The following is a 15,102-nucleotide window of genomic DNA, read 5'->3' on the forward strand; positions in this document are numbered from 1 at the left end:
ATCGCAGACCTTTCCCCTCTAACTCCATGTAAATAGTAGTCCTGAGATTGTTAATTGAGTGACCTAAGTCTAACAGGATTGTGAAATTTTAAATAGTATATCTGCACGTGAAGATTAAAGAAGATATTTAAATATATCCTTTGCTATTATTCTTACATGTTGATTTCTTACATTTTTAGAGTTAAACTTTTAACATTATGAAATTAAATTAGGCCCACTTCTTTCCTTCTGAACTGTCGTTTTTTGAGTTTTCTAGATATAAGTCTATAGGCCTCTCTTGAGCTCTTCCATGTATCTCCAAATGCCTTTATTATGTCTTTATATTAATTCTCATCTTTGTGATATTATCTCATGAATATGTTAGGATATATTGTTGACTTAGCATGTGCGATTGAGTAGAATTCTATACTAGGGGAAGATAATCTTCCTCGTTTTGGGTCTTCACTAGGGTTTTTGAGTCAAGGTTTCACTGTGTAGCCCTGGCTGGCCTTGGAATTTGCTGTACAGATCAGATTGGGCTTAGATTCCTGGAGGTCTGCTTGCCTCTGCCCTTGCTCAGGGAGGGGATTAAAGGTGTGCTTCACCACACTTTCCTGAGGGCAACTTTTAATGTATAAAGCACCACGGTGTGATTTTCAGGGGGACAATGAGGTTCAGCAGAGCAGTTTAGCAGCCTTAGAGAAAAAGTAAAAAGACTGTGAGAAACCAGAAGAGAATGAGAGGCTCTTGGGGCCTTAGCAATGAGTACAGGTTGAGTTGCAGGTTTTCAATGTCAGTGGCTTCAATAAGACAGAATTTTAGTTGTTAGGAATGGGAGGAGTATGACACACGTGTGTATTCATGCATTTATACATATGTATATCTTACAAGTATAATTTTATATGCCCGTATGTATCTGTGTCCTCACATGAAATGTATTTACAATGTTTCTCCTAGTCTGCTCAGCTCAGAGTTACCTGAAGGAGCCTCAGTTGGTACTGCCTCGCTCAGATTGGCTTGCCAGCATGTCTGTGGGGCATTTTCTTCATTGCTAATTGATGTAGGAGGGACCAGCCCACTGTGGGTGGTGCCATCCCTAGGCAGGGGTCCTGGACTGGAAGTTAGCAAGCAGAAGCTGGGAGTGAGCCAGTGAGCAGCATTCCTCTGTGGTTTCTTGCATTCAGCTCCTGTCCTGAGCTCCTGCCCTGACTTCCGTTATTTATGGACTGTGCCCTGGAAGCTGAAATAAACTCCTTTCCAAGTTACTTCTGGTCCAGCTGATATCATGCAACAGAAAGCAAACCAGAACAGTATTACATATGTATTATCAATGAATAAGTTTCTTAATCAGACACTATGAGTCCTTATTGTTTTCATATACTTCCAGAATTATAGACTGTTTCTTAAAAATACTGTTTTTATTTTATTTTTATTATTTTTTGAGATGGGGGTCTCACTGCATAGCCCTGGCTGGCCTAAAACTCACTTTGTAGACCAGGCTGGCCATGAACTCAGAGATCTACTGTCTGCCAAGTGCTGGGATTAGAGGCATATGCCCCCACTCCTGGCAAATACTAAGTTCTTAAAGGTAAGAAAAGCTCTGTTACTGGGCATGTGAGCCTGTTCCAATTTCAAATTTCAGACACTAGAAGGATCATACAGTGGTAACTGTTTTCAGTCACCACCAATAAATTAAGAAAAATAGTGGCACTAAAGTTTTTGGACAGGTGGACAAGGAAGTGAGTGAATTTGTCAGGAAAGGGCACTCTTCATGACTCACACACATGAACTGTGGTTAGCAAGCTTGTCCTCTTTACTTGGGAAGCTTCGTCTCAAGCTCCAGAAGAACATAGGCATGTCTGAAAACAGCTGTTCTGGTATTGTTTAGATGTTTAGGTAATAAAATCCACTATACCAAATAATTACCATTCTTAACACATCTATAAAGAGTGTGAACCCACAATATCTCCTTTAAGAAATGAATTCCATAATTAAACATCTAATCATGTCTGGCATTTAATAGGTGCCTAATAATTATTTGTTCAGGCAATGAATAAATGATGCATTAAAAATGAAATAAATAAGAGTTGGCTCTCTTTTTCCCAGAAATATATTTCATTGTCACAAAAGAAAATATCCATAGTTATTATTCCCTAAAATATGTATATGAACTAGAGGCTGCTATTACCAGACACCCAAATTTTAAAATTAAATCATACATGCATAACCTAAAGAATTATCACAAAATGGACATGGCCTAACAACACCACTTTGGAAAATATTTAAAAGGTGAGCTTATTTTGCAATAAATCGAAGTGATTAGGAATTTAAATTAATGTTTGACTTCAGAATCTTGGGAGAACCAAAGAGCATGACTTCAGCTTAGAGAGAGACCTCAAGTGCCTTTCTGAGTCCTGCTCCTCATGCAGCAACAGTGACAGGAGCCTCACTTTGGGCTGAAATCAGAGATTTATGTCTGTGCTTTGTGGCTATCAAGATAACCACAAGATAAGTCTAGCGTTTGTGGTTCTTATCTATGGTGATTGTGGTCGAACAGGCACGTGCTGTTCAGTTACTGAAACTAGAAAAGCTTTAGTCAGTCTTTGGGCAGAGAAGGACACGTTCACCGACGAGTTAAACATGTATCACTGTACCCTGTACAGACTTTTTGATTGTCTTCCCTATCTGGTAGTAAAAACTGAAGAATCATTTCTTGTTACTGGCTTTCAACGAATTGGGCAAATAATTATTTGTAGACATATTGTGTATAAAAGACCTTTTCATAAATATGACCTAGAACTGTATCTTGTACCCCCACACGTTCCTCCATATTACAGCTAACAGTTTACTTAGCTTTCCTATATTTCAGATCTGTTTTTAATCTCTTTAAAATAAAATAGTTGTAACTATATTAGGGAAAGTCTGATGAGACACTGCTTGTATTGGCTAGTACCTGAGAGATCTAGTGTAGCTAGGTTGGACTCCATTGATTAAAGAGAGTGTTAGCTAAGCATTTTGTGCAAGTCAGGGATTGGTGTATGTTTATTGACATGTTGGATCTGAGACACGGCTTGCTCAGAATGTATGTTTTTTTTTTTCTCAGAGTTTCATCTGTCTCTTAACATGTTCCTTATGGGAATGAACAAGAATATAAAACAGTAGAAAAGAAAATTGGAAGGATATTTAATTCTGTGCCAATAATTTCATACTCAGGAGACAGAGGCAGGTGGATTCCTGTGAGTTGGAGGCTGGCTTGGTCTTTATAGCCAATTCCTGGCCAGCCAGGGTTTACACAGTGAGAGCCTGTCTCAAAAACTAAACAAGCAAAACAACAAGAACAACAAAATCAAAGAAAAACTCTGAAGCTTACTGTATCAATATAGGGCACTTACACGAGTCTGTGTGTTAGGTTATAAGAATAATAAAGCAGTTTTAAGCATTAGAAAAGAATCTTCATTTATCCATGTGTACATACAAGATTAAAAAGAACATTTATCCACGTCCACAAATGAGGTGTTTGTTCCATTTTAATTCCAAGTAACTGTTGTATGAACATAACATGTTGTACATTTTTAGAAAGACTTATATTAGGTATATGAGTGTGTGCATCGTGTGTGCAATGCCCCTGGAGGCCAGAAAGGGGAGCTGGATCCCTCGGCACTGGAGTTACAGGCATTTGTGAGTCACCTTGTAGGTGCTGGGTCCTCTGCAACAGTAGCTAGTGTTCGTAACTACCAAGCCATCTCTCCAGCCCCTGAACATAAAAATTTTGATTTAGTCCCTGTCTATGGATATTTGGTTCATTTTTAGCCTTGGCTATATGGATAAAACCACTGTGAATATTTATGTATAAACAATGAAGAATCTCTAGTAAGGCAGACTTAACTCAGTCTCCTGGCTAGCTAACAGGGTTCTAGACTAGACTACAAATGCCAGCTCTGGTGATCCCTGTTCCTTCTTCTCTTCAATACATTCCATGCTTGAGAAATTAGCTTTGTTTATGCTTGATAAACAGCATAGGTCATGTAGGCTGTAAGTCTGGTGAAATGTACATGATCCTGGTTCCTGGGTTTTACATCTTTAAAGATATGGGAAGGAAGAGCTAAAATCAGCTCCTTAGAAAATATGTTTATAGTTTTGAGGAAAGGTATTTACTTCAGTCGATCAAGTAAGGGTAAATTAATCCCAAACTGTTCTAAAAATTACAGACATTCCACTGTCCTTCTCCTAAAAAGATGTCATTTCGGAAAATGGATCCTAGTTGTACGATAGGGTTCTACTGTCGAACCGTCCAGGACTTTGAACGAGCCTCTGAAGAAATCACTAAGGTACCGTATTAAAAGCCTGGCGTATAATGTTTGTAAATTACCTGAGTTAGAGTCTGTAACAGTAAATGTGCAAACTGTTACATGTCTGGAAAATTCTTCCTTGAATGTTACTAACTCTGGGGAGCCAGCGTTTGAGACAAGGTTTCAGTGACTAGTTGAAAGTATTGTCCACTAGGTGGCAATGTTGAAATAAAAATCCTGCCAACTCTGGCCCTGGACAAGCAATTAGGTTACATCCTATTTGAAGGGGATTTTAAAGGGCACTCCCTTAGGGGTAGAAGAAAAAATTAATGAAGTATTTGATCAAGTCAAATTTCATTTCTTTTTACTCCAAGTGCTTCTTTTATTTATATATTTTTAAAGAGAAATGATATTTTTGCGTTTCTTAGAACTGCTTTATCAAACAAAGTGTGTTGTTATCTTTTAGTAACTGTGTCCTGTCTGGTCTGTTCTACTTAATTGCTCTTTGAAGTAGTTACTCAGATACTTTATACATTTAAACTGGTGTGTGTTTTTGGTGTTTGAACACTGCTGGAACACACACAGAGCTTTAATGCCTCCCGTATTTAGGACTTTAGAAAAGGAAGAAGGTTAGCTGCCCAGGAAGCCAGAGTAACGGGATGGGTGTCTTCATCAGCATTTACGTAGACTGTCCTTTCACAGTAAGTCAGGACGACACTGGAGTCACCGTGAGGCACTCGGAACTTGTCCTCAGCTGTAATCGGGATTTGATTACTGCTTAACGTCCCTTTGAATTTATTCATTCAGGAAAGTAGACATAGAGTAGCTTAACATTTTAGTTCAGCAATGTAAAAACATCATAAAAATATTAAGTACAAAATATCAAATGAGAATTTTAGTTTACTTGACTTGCCAAGAAGAACAGGAAATTTAACCGGAATGTGACTGAAAAATGAGTGAGGAGAAAGGGAGATCAGCGAGACCTCCCTCCATCCTGCCTACGTTCCTCACTTCTCACTCTCCCTGGCAACAGGGAGGCCAGTGAGCAGAGCAGAACATGGAGTCCCCATTGCTTCCTTCCTTGAAATCAGAAGTGACAGTGTATGTTTTGGTTTGCTAATCCTTTGTCTTTGTAAAATACCATATATGTGCTAAAATATATAAATTCAGGCAATCCAGTGATAGATGTTGATATTGATGAGTATTTCCCACATAAAGGTGTATTTCTTTGTTTTTATTAGCTTATTTTCTGTTTGGATCAGAATAAGTGTGTTTGAAATGGGAGCACAGTCTACTCCTATGGCAAAACGAAGCATTTACAGAGGAGTTACATATTGATCTTTCTGGATACGAATAGTTACTATGGTTTTCTCCGTCAGAAAAGCAATTAGAATTATCACTGATATATCAGGGCAGTGTGCAGTGTTAAGGCAAAGGGAGACTGTGCTGCAGTGTCTTCTGGAAGTCCCGAGAACTTTTAAGAGCCAGTGCCCTGCTTTCTTAAGACAGTGCTTCTGAGTCATATCAAAGCCGCAATTTGTCAATTACTGTTGCTTGGGCAGTTGTAAGTTAAGCACACACACGCCCAAACCAGAATTTGGTATTTTTAGTCAACCTAATTGTTTTCTGTATTTCTTTTCTAATAGGACTTATTTTCTGTTTTCTGATTTTGAAAATGAAGCTAGGCAGCCTAGAGTGTCATGTTTAATTTGTAATGTTCTATGGGTGAATAGTCTCCTTATGCTGTGTGATTGAAAAATGTTAATAAACATTATTAAGCTAGTTATTGGATGGAGTGCATTCTGTCTGGTATGTACATAGCTACTGTATATAAACATAAAGTGACCAAGATGGAATTCCTGTTTGAATAAGTCATAAAGCTTCTAGCCTCGAGTAACATTTATGCTTAAGGAGAGGGAACATGACAAGCAGACATATATTGCATTGAATATGATAAGCGTCCATATGAAACTAGAAATAAATTGATGAGGAAGGAAGCAGGTTGAACCCAGAGAGATGGCACCTCCAAGTCCACGTATTTTATTGTGGTGGTGGTATTTAAGTGGAGCCTGAAAGCGTATGCATAATTCCCATTGCTTGGTGAGAGGGAGCGTGCTTGAAGCCAAGGAAATAGTCAGAGGGCAGGCTGAGAGAATCAGTTGTGGGGCTTACCCAGAGAGGGGTCCACTCCGAAGGATGCCTAGAGTCCATAAAGGACAGACTTTCTGTCCCCTGACGACCTGAACCAGAACCCTAAAGGGTGTGGTCTGGAGATTTCAGTTTCTAACAAAGCCATCTTTTACACCAGAATTGGAGAACTACTTGTGAGTTAACCCAGGGTGTCATACTTGATATTTCCAGGTGTCACTAAGGACACACATTAATACATATATTTATTTCTCTTCACAGTAGAAAACATGGTGGGTGTAGTAAACATGTGATTCCCCCAGAATTGTTGAAGTCATAAATGGTGAAAAGGAAGGTGTCCATTAATCACAATGGAGGTAACATACATAGCAAAGCAGGGAAGGCCATGTATGGATGTCTGCGGCGTAGGAAACTGCGCTCGGAAACAGGGCAGGGGGAGCGACACTCGAAAAGTACACTGACATAATATTGTAGAGAAGCGAGAATGTCAGGCTGAAGCAGCATATTAATAATGGATTTTATGACATTAAAATTTAAACTTCAGGCATATAGACGTATGAGGAAAATGCCTGTATTCTACCACTGAGCTTATGAAAAATTACACATATGCTGTAATTGGTGCAAATCCAATGTCCGTGGCTCTCTCCCCGGTTGCATTCCTGTCCTTACTTGTTGCTGGTAGCTTCCCTATTCGATCAGTCTGTCCCACACACTTCATATACCCACAAACATCATTTATTACTTGGTATGTTATTAAATTTCTCAGTCTTTCTGTTGTTGATGGTCATTTGCTTATTTCAGTTTTTGTTTGGTTTGTTTTGATTTTGAGACAGCATTTCCATGTATAGCCCTGGCTGTCTTGGAACTTGCTCTGTAGAACAGACTAGACTGGCCTCAGACTCACAGAGATCTGTCTCCTCTGCCTCCCGAGTGCTGGGATCAAAGGCGTGTGCTACTGCCCGGCTGCTTATTTCAGTTTTTAGTTACAAATAATATTCTATTTTTATTTTCTTCTTTAAAAAGATTTATTTATTTTTATGTGCATGAGTGTTTTATCTACAAGAATTTAACTACATCACATGCAATGTGGTGCCTGTGAAGGCCAGAGAAGGCGTCAGATCCCCTGGAATGGAGTTACAGATGGTGTGAGCAGCCATGGGGCTCTGGGGATTGAACCCAAGTCCTCTGCAAGTGCTTTATTTTCGAAGCCATCTTTCTAGCCCTACAAACAGTATTTTAAAGAATATTTTTTCTCTGTCTCTTTTCCTGAGACAAGGTTTTTCTGTGTAGCAGTTCTGGCTATCGAACTCACAGATATTCCCCTGCCTCTGCTTCCCAAGTGCTGGGATTAAAGGTGTGTGCCACCACCGCCTGACCCTAAAAAATATTCTTGTACATATCTAATTCTCTTAGGATTGCATTAGACATTCTGTGCATCAGCGTAGAAATGCTGGGCATAGGGATGCATGGCTCTGTGTTTACCACATGCTGTCCAGTGTTGTCCAGAGTAATCCTAAGGAGCAATATGCAAGAATTGCCAACACCTTTTATGACAAGTGAAAGTATTTGACTAAAATTTTTAATCAGTCTACTGGGTAGAGGTAGTATCTGTAGTGGGTAGCTGTTCCAGCTTTGACCTGGAAGTACTACCCCCATTGAAGCTTCTGGTAACTGTCACACCTACGAGGTGGGGCCGAGACAGGAGCCCTTAAGACTCGAGATCCGGATGTGCCGGCTCTCTTGGTTCCTGGATCCTGGACGATGGAGGTAGACCGAGCAGAGTTCTTGAGCTGGACTGCACTACACCTTTCCCGGATCCTATAACCTATCCCTTTACTTGTAAGTTACCCCACAAAATAAACCTCCCTTTTAACTACGTGGAGTGGCCTTAATAATTTCACCAAAAAGAATCTGTTTGGAGTTTTAGTCTATATTTCTCTGATTGGTAGTGAGATTAAACATCTTATCTGGGTCTACTGGTCCATTTAGTTCCTCTTCTGTGCACTTCTGGCTCCTTTCTTTCTCTATTCTTCATTAGGGCTACTTACTTCTGAGGGAAGGCTTTGTAAATCTGGACGCGACTACTTTGATGGTTTTATATTTGGTAAATATATTCTGCTAGGCTACTGTTTTACTTGGTAGTGATATCTTTTTTTGGTTTTTCAAGACAGGGTTTCTCTGTATAACTTTGGCGCCTTTCCTGGAACTCGCTTTGTAGACTAGACTGGCCTCAAACTCACTGATATCTTTAATTTTAAGATACCAAATAACCCTTTTTATGTTTTTTAAATATAGTATCAACAAAACATTTGTTAACCAAAGATTATAAACATACTGATTTCTTCCAGAACTTTCACGCTTCTGCTCTATACTTAGAAGCTTCCATGTTTTCCCCACAGGGATAAATGGTTGTCCTGGCATCATTTATCAAGTGTAGTCTTTCTTCATTGATTTGTAACGCCCCTTTCCAGGATCCCTGGCTGAGAACTGAAGGTGTGAGGTTGGAGAGGAAGGACTTGGTTCGAGAAGGTCTGGGAAGAATCAATAAGATCAAGCAGGCACTCAGACTTAGGTCAGGAAAAGAGAGAACCGAGGCAGGTCTAGAGGACTAGAGGGAAACCGGGTCATTGATACAGTCGGTCACCTAATCAGGAAGTACTCGAATGCTCTTCAGAACTTGCCAAAGCTGCTGAACCCATGGAGCCACACCCACTGATCTAACCTAGCTTTTCCTCTTCTTCATGTCCTAGCAGAGGAATTGGACACCCAGTGCCTCTTGCACAGTCAGGTTTGCTGGGATGCACACGCAGCAGCTGCTGGCGTCCCAGGACTTGATGGATAGCTCCCTTCAGCTCTGCCTCTGGTCTTTCTGTCATTTCCCCTTCCTCCCCTCCCTTACACTTTTTACGTCCTTTATTTTCCTACATGCTTTTTAATTTATGGAAAGATAGGTGATTGCCATGGTTGCAATCTGAGATGTCCCTCACGGGCTCATGTGTTTGCACACCCGAGCCTCGGCTGGTGATGGTATTAATGGCAGAGGCTGTCGAACCTTTAGGAGATGGGACCCGGCTAGTGGGGAGGCTTCCCTGGGGGTGAGCCTTTGGAGTTAGAGCCTGGTCCTGTTTGTGGTCCCATTCCTTTTCACCTCTGCGCTGGGAGCAGAGCGGTTCCTACTTCTACACCTTCCCTGTCACGATGGCCAGAACCCTGACACCAGGAGCCCAGGTCAGTCTTGACACTGCTTCTTCCAGCCCTTCGTCCCAGTGATGAGTCGTGTAGATGGAGGAGCAAGAGGATCAGGAGTGTGGGCATCCGGATGGCTCCATGGGTAGGGGACCTGCTGCCAGGCCTCACAGCTGAGTAAGATTGTGGGTTAGGTTTCCACCTGGGGGTACGGAATTCCCTGCTTCTTCTTTAGATTTTATTGCTCTTTGTTTTATACATTTTGTGGCAATATCAGTAATTATGTACAAATTTATGATTATTAGGCCTTACTCTTCAATAGAATCTACTGGTTGATTAAAATTTTTCTATTGGTTGATTTAAGAGTTTTATTAGATTTATTTGTTTTATTGTATGTGTGAATGTTTTACCTGCATGATGTCTGTGTCCCATTGATGTGCATAGTGCCCGGGGAGGTCAGAAGAGGGGCATCAGATCCTCTGGAACTGGAGTTATGGATGGTTTTAAGCCACCATGTGGGTGCTGGAAATCAAACCTGGGTCCTCCGGAAGAGCAACAGGTGCTTTCAAGACCAAGCCATCTCTTCAGTCCCTGGAAAGACTGAATACATGGAAGCCTATGTGAAGCCTATGGCCTTGAAAACTATGTAGCTGAGGATGGACTGATTGTATTTTTAAAAATTATCCCCGATGGCCCGCCCACATTCCTGATTCCCTTGCCTCTGTATCACAAGTGTTGGCATTGCAGCCCTGCACTATCTTGCCTGGCCCAACTGAGTCATTTACAATTACATGATTAGAATTGCGGCCTCCATCTCTGTAATATTTCCTGCCTCATGTTCTGTGCTTGCTGTCCACAGTTTGAGTCTTGCAGGATTCTGAATCCCTTGTGTTGTAGTGAGCGTCACCTTTTCTGATGCCTCTGTTCCTTCGCAGCTCATGCTGCTTTCGTCCAGGGTCTGTCTTAATTGCTTTCATGGTTATTTCTTTTAGTGCTGTTTGTGGATGAAAAAAAAATAGTGCTTTTGTTTACGTCTTTATTTTGCCTCCATGTAAAAGAAACAGTTTGAAATTTTAAAGAAGAGTTGAAAATATAATACAGTTAACTTTGCTCCGGAACCATTTGAGAGTAATTGCGAACATAATGCCCCATTATGCTTGAATAATTGAGTGTGCAGTTCTTACAAACAAGGACATTCTCCTGCATAAGCTCAGTTTAGCTGTCAAAATTAGGGAAGTGACGTTGTTTATCACATTAGCATCTGAGCTTTAGAAGGTACCGCTCTTACCAGTTACCCTGCTAATGCCTGGCATAGCTGAGGGACCAGCTGATAGCAGTGTGTGACAGCTGTGTATCTTGAATCTGCTTTAATTGAGAGAAGTTCACTGACTTCCTTGACTCTCACATGATCTTGTACTTTTAAGGATGACTAGACTTGTTTAAAAGAAAAGCAAAAAACAAAAAACAAAAAAATACAGGACATTTTTGATAATTTTACATCTTGTTCCCTCAGGGCATGTTTACCTCCTGTTTCCTCAGGATTTTCAGGTCCTCCACATTTGTCAGGTCTATTACAGCAGGTGACACAGTATACTGTATTCTTACTGAATTTTAGGGGCTGGCATATGATTTCAATTTGTCCTTTGCTGGTAGCTAGCTCCCATCACTTCAGGTGATGTCTACTGCATCACTGTACCTAGTACTCCAGAGCGATGTTTCCCACAGTGGCGTGGAAGCCTGCTTTGCCCGGCCCCATCTAGTGGCCTCAGAAATGAATTGTCTTGGAGGTATTTTCATGGGACACAGGGCTCCGTGTTTGTGACCCCCTCTCCCCCCTCCCTCCCCCTTGTCTTCTGGCCTCTGGTATCTCCTGATCCGCTCTGCCTCATCAGGGTTCTCACTCGTGAGATGTGCTCATCTCCTTTGCTTGTCCCCCCCCCTTGTCTTCTGGCCTCTGGTATCTCCTGATCTGCTCTGCCTCATCAGGGTTCTCACTCGTGAGATGTGCTCATCTCCTTTGCTTGCAGAAGCTTTTCAATGGGGCTTTTTATCTGTTTCATTCATTCCCCATGGTTGCTCTTAGTGGTAGAGTTATTTTGACACACACTGTTTTATCAGGCTCTCCTAACAATGATATTTATAAAGTGTCTTTTAGCTATTTTTTAAGCTGTGTGACTTGCTATAAAATGAAAAGATCAATTTTAAAAAATCATAAAATTATTTTGATTTTTTTATTTCACTAGAATTTTGCCACAAGTTCTATGTATAGAAAGAGACCTGTTACATTTTACCTAATATCCATCCAAAGGAATATGGACACTAAAGTGAATTATAAAAGTACTAAAGTAAAGCACAGCAAATGAGGAAGAATTTGGTTACTGTATAAATCAGCAATGCCATTTTTATGGGCCTTGCCCTCAAACTGGATCCTTCTTCACCTCATGCCCTATGTCTGAAGCACAGGAAGCTCCTGTCATCTCTCTTTCAACACGTACTCTGAAGTGGTAACTTCTGGCCCCTCTCATCACTCTGGTCCATCACGGCATCCTCCTTGATGCCATCCTCCTTGAAAGTCTGCTCTGGTTTCTCAACAGTCACCTTGTTACACCTACAGTGTAGCCAGAAGTTTTCCTGTGTCTCGCCTGGTCTGCAGCAGCTCAGACCCAAGTAAACACACAGAGAATTATATTAATTAAAACTGCTTGGTCATTAGCTCAGGCTTACTACTGATTAGCTCTTACATTTAAACTCAGCCCATTTCTGCTAATCTATATGTCACCACGTGTTCTGTGGCTTTACCTGTGTGCCATTACATGCTGCTCCCTGGACGATGTCTCCTGCCTCAGCCTTCCTCTTCCCCAAATTCTCCTTGTCTGCTTATCCCGCCTATACTTCCTGCCTGGCTACTGGCCAGTCAGTGTTTTATTAAACCATTGCACAAAACCATTATCCCATAGCACTACAGTCTGTTGTCAACACAGCTGCCCTAGTGATTTTATTTAAAATGTAATTAAGGGGATGGAGAGATGGTTCAGTGGTTAAGAGCACTGGCTGCTCTTGAAGAGGACCTGGGTTTGATTCCTAGCACCCATGTGGTGGCTCACAGCCCTCTGTAACTCCAGTTCCAAGGGATGTGATGCTGTCTTCTGGCCACATGGCTATTGCATGAATGTAGTGAGCAGATAGACATACAAGCGAGATACCCATACCCATAAAATAATAACATATATTAAATAAAAAATGCAATTAGGGTGTGCTAGTAACTTCTCGTTCATAACTTTATAGTTTCTTTCCAACCCATTCAGTGTCAAAGCTCAAAGCATACTAACCCATAAGACTTCAGAGGGCACAAGAGAAATCCCCACTTCCTCCCCCAAATTTCCCGGACCTCACCTTCTGCTGTGCATCTATGGACATGCTCTTTCCCTCTCTGATACTCTGTGCCTCTGTGGACATGCTCTCCCCCTCTCTGATATGCTGTGCATCTGTGGACATGCTCTTCTCCTCTCTGATACGCTGTCCCTCTGTGGACATGCTCCTTCCCCCCCTTGTACCTCAGTCTCTCAGCAGTGAAGATAAGAACAGTGCTGTCTTTAACACTGTCCTGAAGACTGAGACTGAGCACATGGTTGGTGAAGTCTGTCCGCCCTGTTTTACTGTGTCGCTGCTAGTTGGCAACCATGCTGACTTCACACGTCCTTTGCACAGAGTGTCCAGTTTCTCTCTGTTTAAGGAATTGTTCTTGAAATTGAGAAAATAATTTCATTTTATCTTGTTTGATCTGCTTTTCATGATGTCTCTTTGCATCTGTATCCTGCTTCTCTCCATGTTTTGCAAAGCAGACCTATGGCTTTTCAGTTCTGTCAGCACACCTTCTTGGCCCGTGGATGAGCTTGCACGCCCTCCCGTCCTCGGTATAATGGGGACTGTTTGTATTTTCTCTCAATGGTTCCCAACCTGATGATGATTGTTAAATAATATATTCTTTTTATTTGCAAGCATATTACCTGACAGTGTTACTATTTGAGGCCAGAAAATTGCACAAAAAAATGAGACTATTAAGAAATTAATCATTGGGGCTGCAGAGATCACTCAGTGGTTAGGAGCACTGACCATGCTTCCGGAGGAACTGGGTTCAATTCCTAGCACTCACATGGCAATGTACAGCTGTCTGTAATTCCAGTTCCAGAGGATCCAACACCCTCATCTGCTCCAAGGGATCCTGAGTGCATGTGAGGCATATAACTCACAAAAGCACAAATATTCGTGTAAAAATAAAAGATAAATCAATCAAATTAAAAAAGAAATAATTTAATTATAGAATAGAGGTTAACACAAAAATAAACGTATCTGGCTAGTTAGTTATCCTCTAGCTACAGAAGAAAATTGGTATAACATATGTTGATTTTCAAGGTCTTAAAGGCAGTTCAACACAATCTATAACATTTTTAAGTCCTTTCTAAGCACTCTATATTATCTCACTTACTCTACATGAACTTTCTGAGGTAGATGCTGTTACATCCTTTATACAGCTAAGAAAGTTTTAGAAAGGTCAACAACTCTCACAAAATCATAATTATTGGGGCTGGAGAGATGGCTCAGTGGTTAAGAGCCCTGGCTGCTCTTGCAGAGGGACCCCAGTTTGATTCCCAGAACCCGCATGACAACTCACATCTGTCTGTAACTCTAGTTTCAGGGGTTCTGATGCCCTCTTCCAACCTCTGTGGGCACCAGGCATGCATGTGATGACTGCCTTACATGCAGGCAAAACACTCACACATAAAAGAAACAATTCCTTAGATAAGTGGAGGTAACGGTTAAGTGGTAGTGCCGAGTCGAGCAAGCCGTTGCTGCAACTCCAGACTACTCACCCTCACAGCCTCCGTTTACAGGTGAATCCACCTTCCAGGCAGCAGACCAGCTCTATTCTGGCGGCAGGGAGCACATTCCTGAAAGTCTTTTCAGTTTTCAGGTAGATCCTGCTGTTGAAGAATTGTTCGCTTTTGTTGTTTGTTTTATGTTGGGTTGGAACTGGCCTCTGTGCGCCTTGTCCAAAGTAGCCACGCACGCACGCACGCACGCACGCACGCGCACACACACAGACAAACACATGCACACACACACATACACACACACACACGCACACACACACGCACACACACACGCACACACACGCACACACGAGTACACACACACTCACACACACACAGAGTTTGCTTTCTTGTCTCTGGTCAAGATTTCCGTTTTCTGCAGTGGTTCACAGTTTCCTGCATCTGTCACTGTTTCAGAAAACATCTTTGTGAAACCACTTCTGTGTTTCAGGCACATGTCTATGATATTTCCCAAAGATGCTCCTTCTTGCTCCATGTTCTCCAACTACGCCCTTTTCCTTCTGGGATATAGTAATAAGAACTCTTGATTTCTTGTGTAATCTTCAGGGGTTTATAGTTTCATTAGGAAGACAAGAATAGACATTAACAATACATGAGTCTGTATGTTT

General features: G+C 41.4%; 1 protein-coding gene across 7 annotated transcripts in view; it reads left to right on the top strand.

Annotated features, from left to right (window-relative positions):
- Atg4c (autophagy related 4C cysteine peptidase) overlaps positions 1 to 15,102 on the top strand; it is a 73,552-nt gene that overhangs the window by 47,399 nt on the left and 11,051 nt on the right. For all 7 annotated transcript variants that reach the window (XM_076564555.1, XM_076564557.1, XM_015992878.3 and 4 more), the window contains exon 10: positions 4,188 to 4,307. In XM_076564555.1, coding sequence (XP_076420670.1) covers positions 4,188 to 4,307 — 120 coding nt within the window. The remainder of the gene's footprint in view (positions 1 to 4,187; positions 4,308 to 15,102) is intronic.

This window comes from Peromyscus maniculatus, chromosome 2 (genome assembly GCF_049852395.1).
Source record: "Peromyscus maniculatus bairdii isolate BWxNUB_F1_BW_parent chromosome 2, HU_Pman_BW_mat_3.1, whole genome shotgun sequence".
In the NCBI taxonomy this organism is placed as follows: Eukaryota; Metazoa; Chordata; class Mammalia; order Rodentia; family Cricetidae; genus Peromyscus; species Peromyscus maniculatus.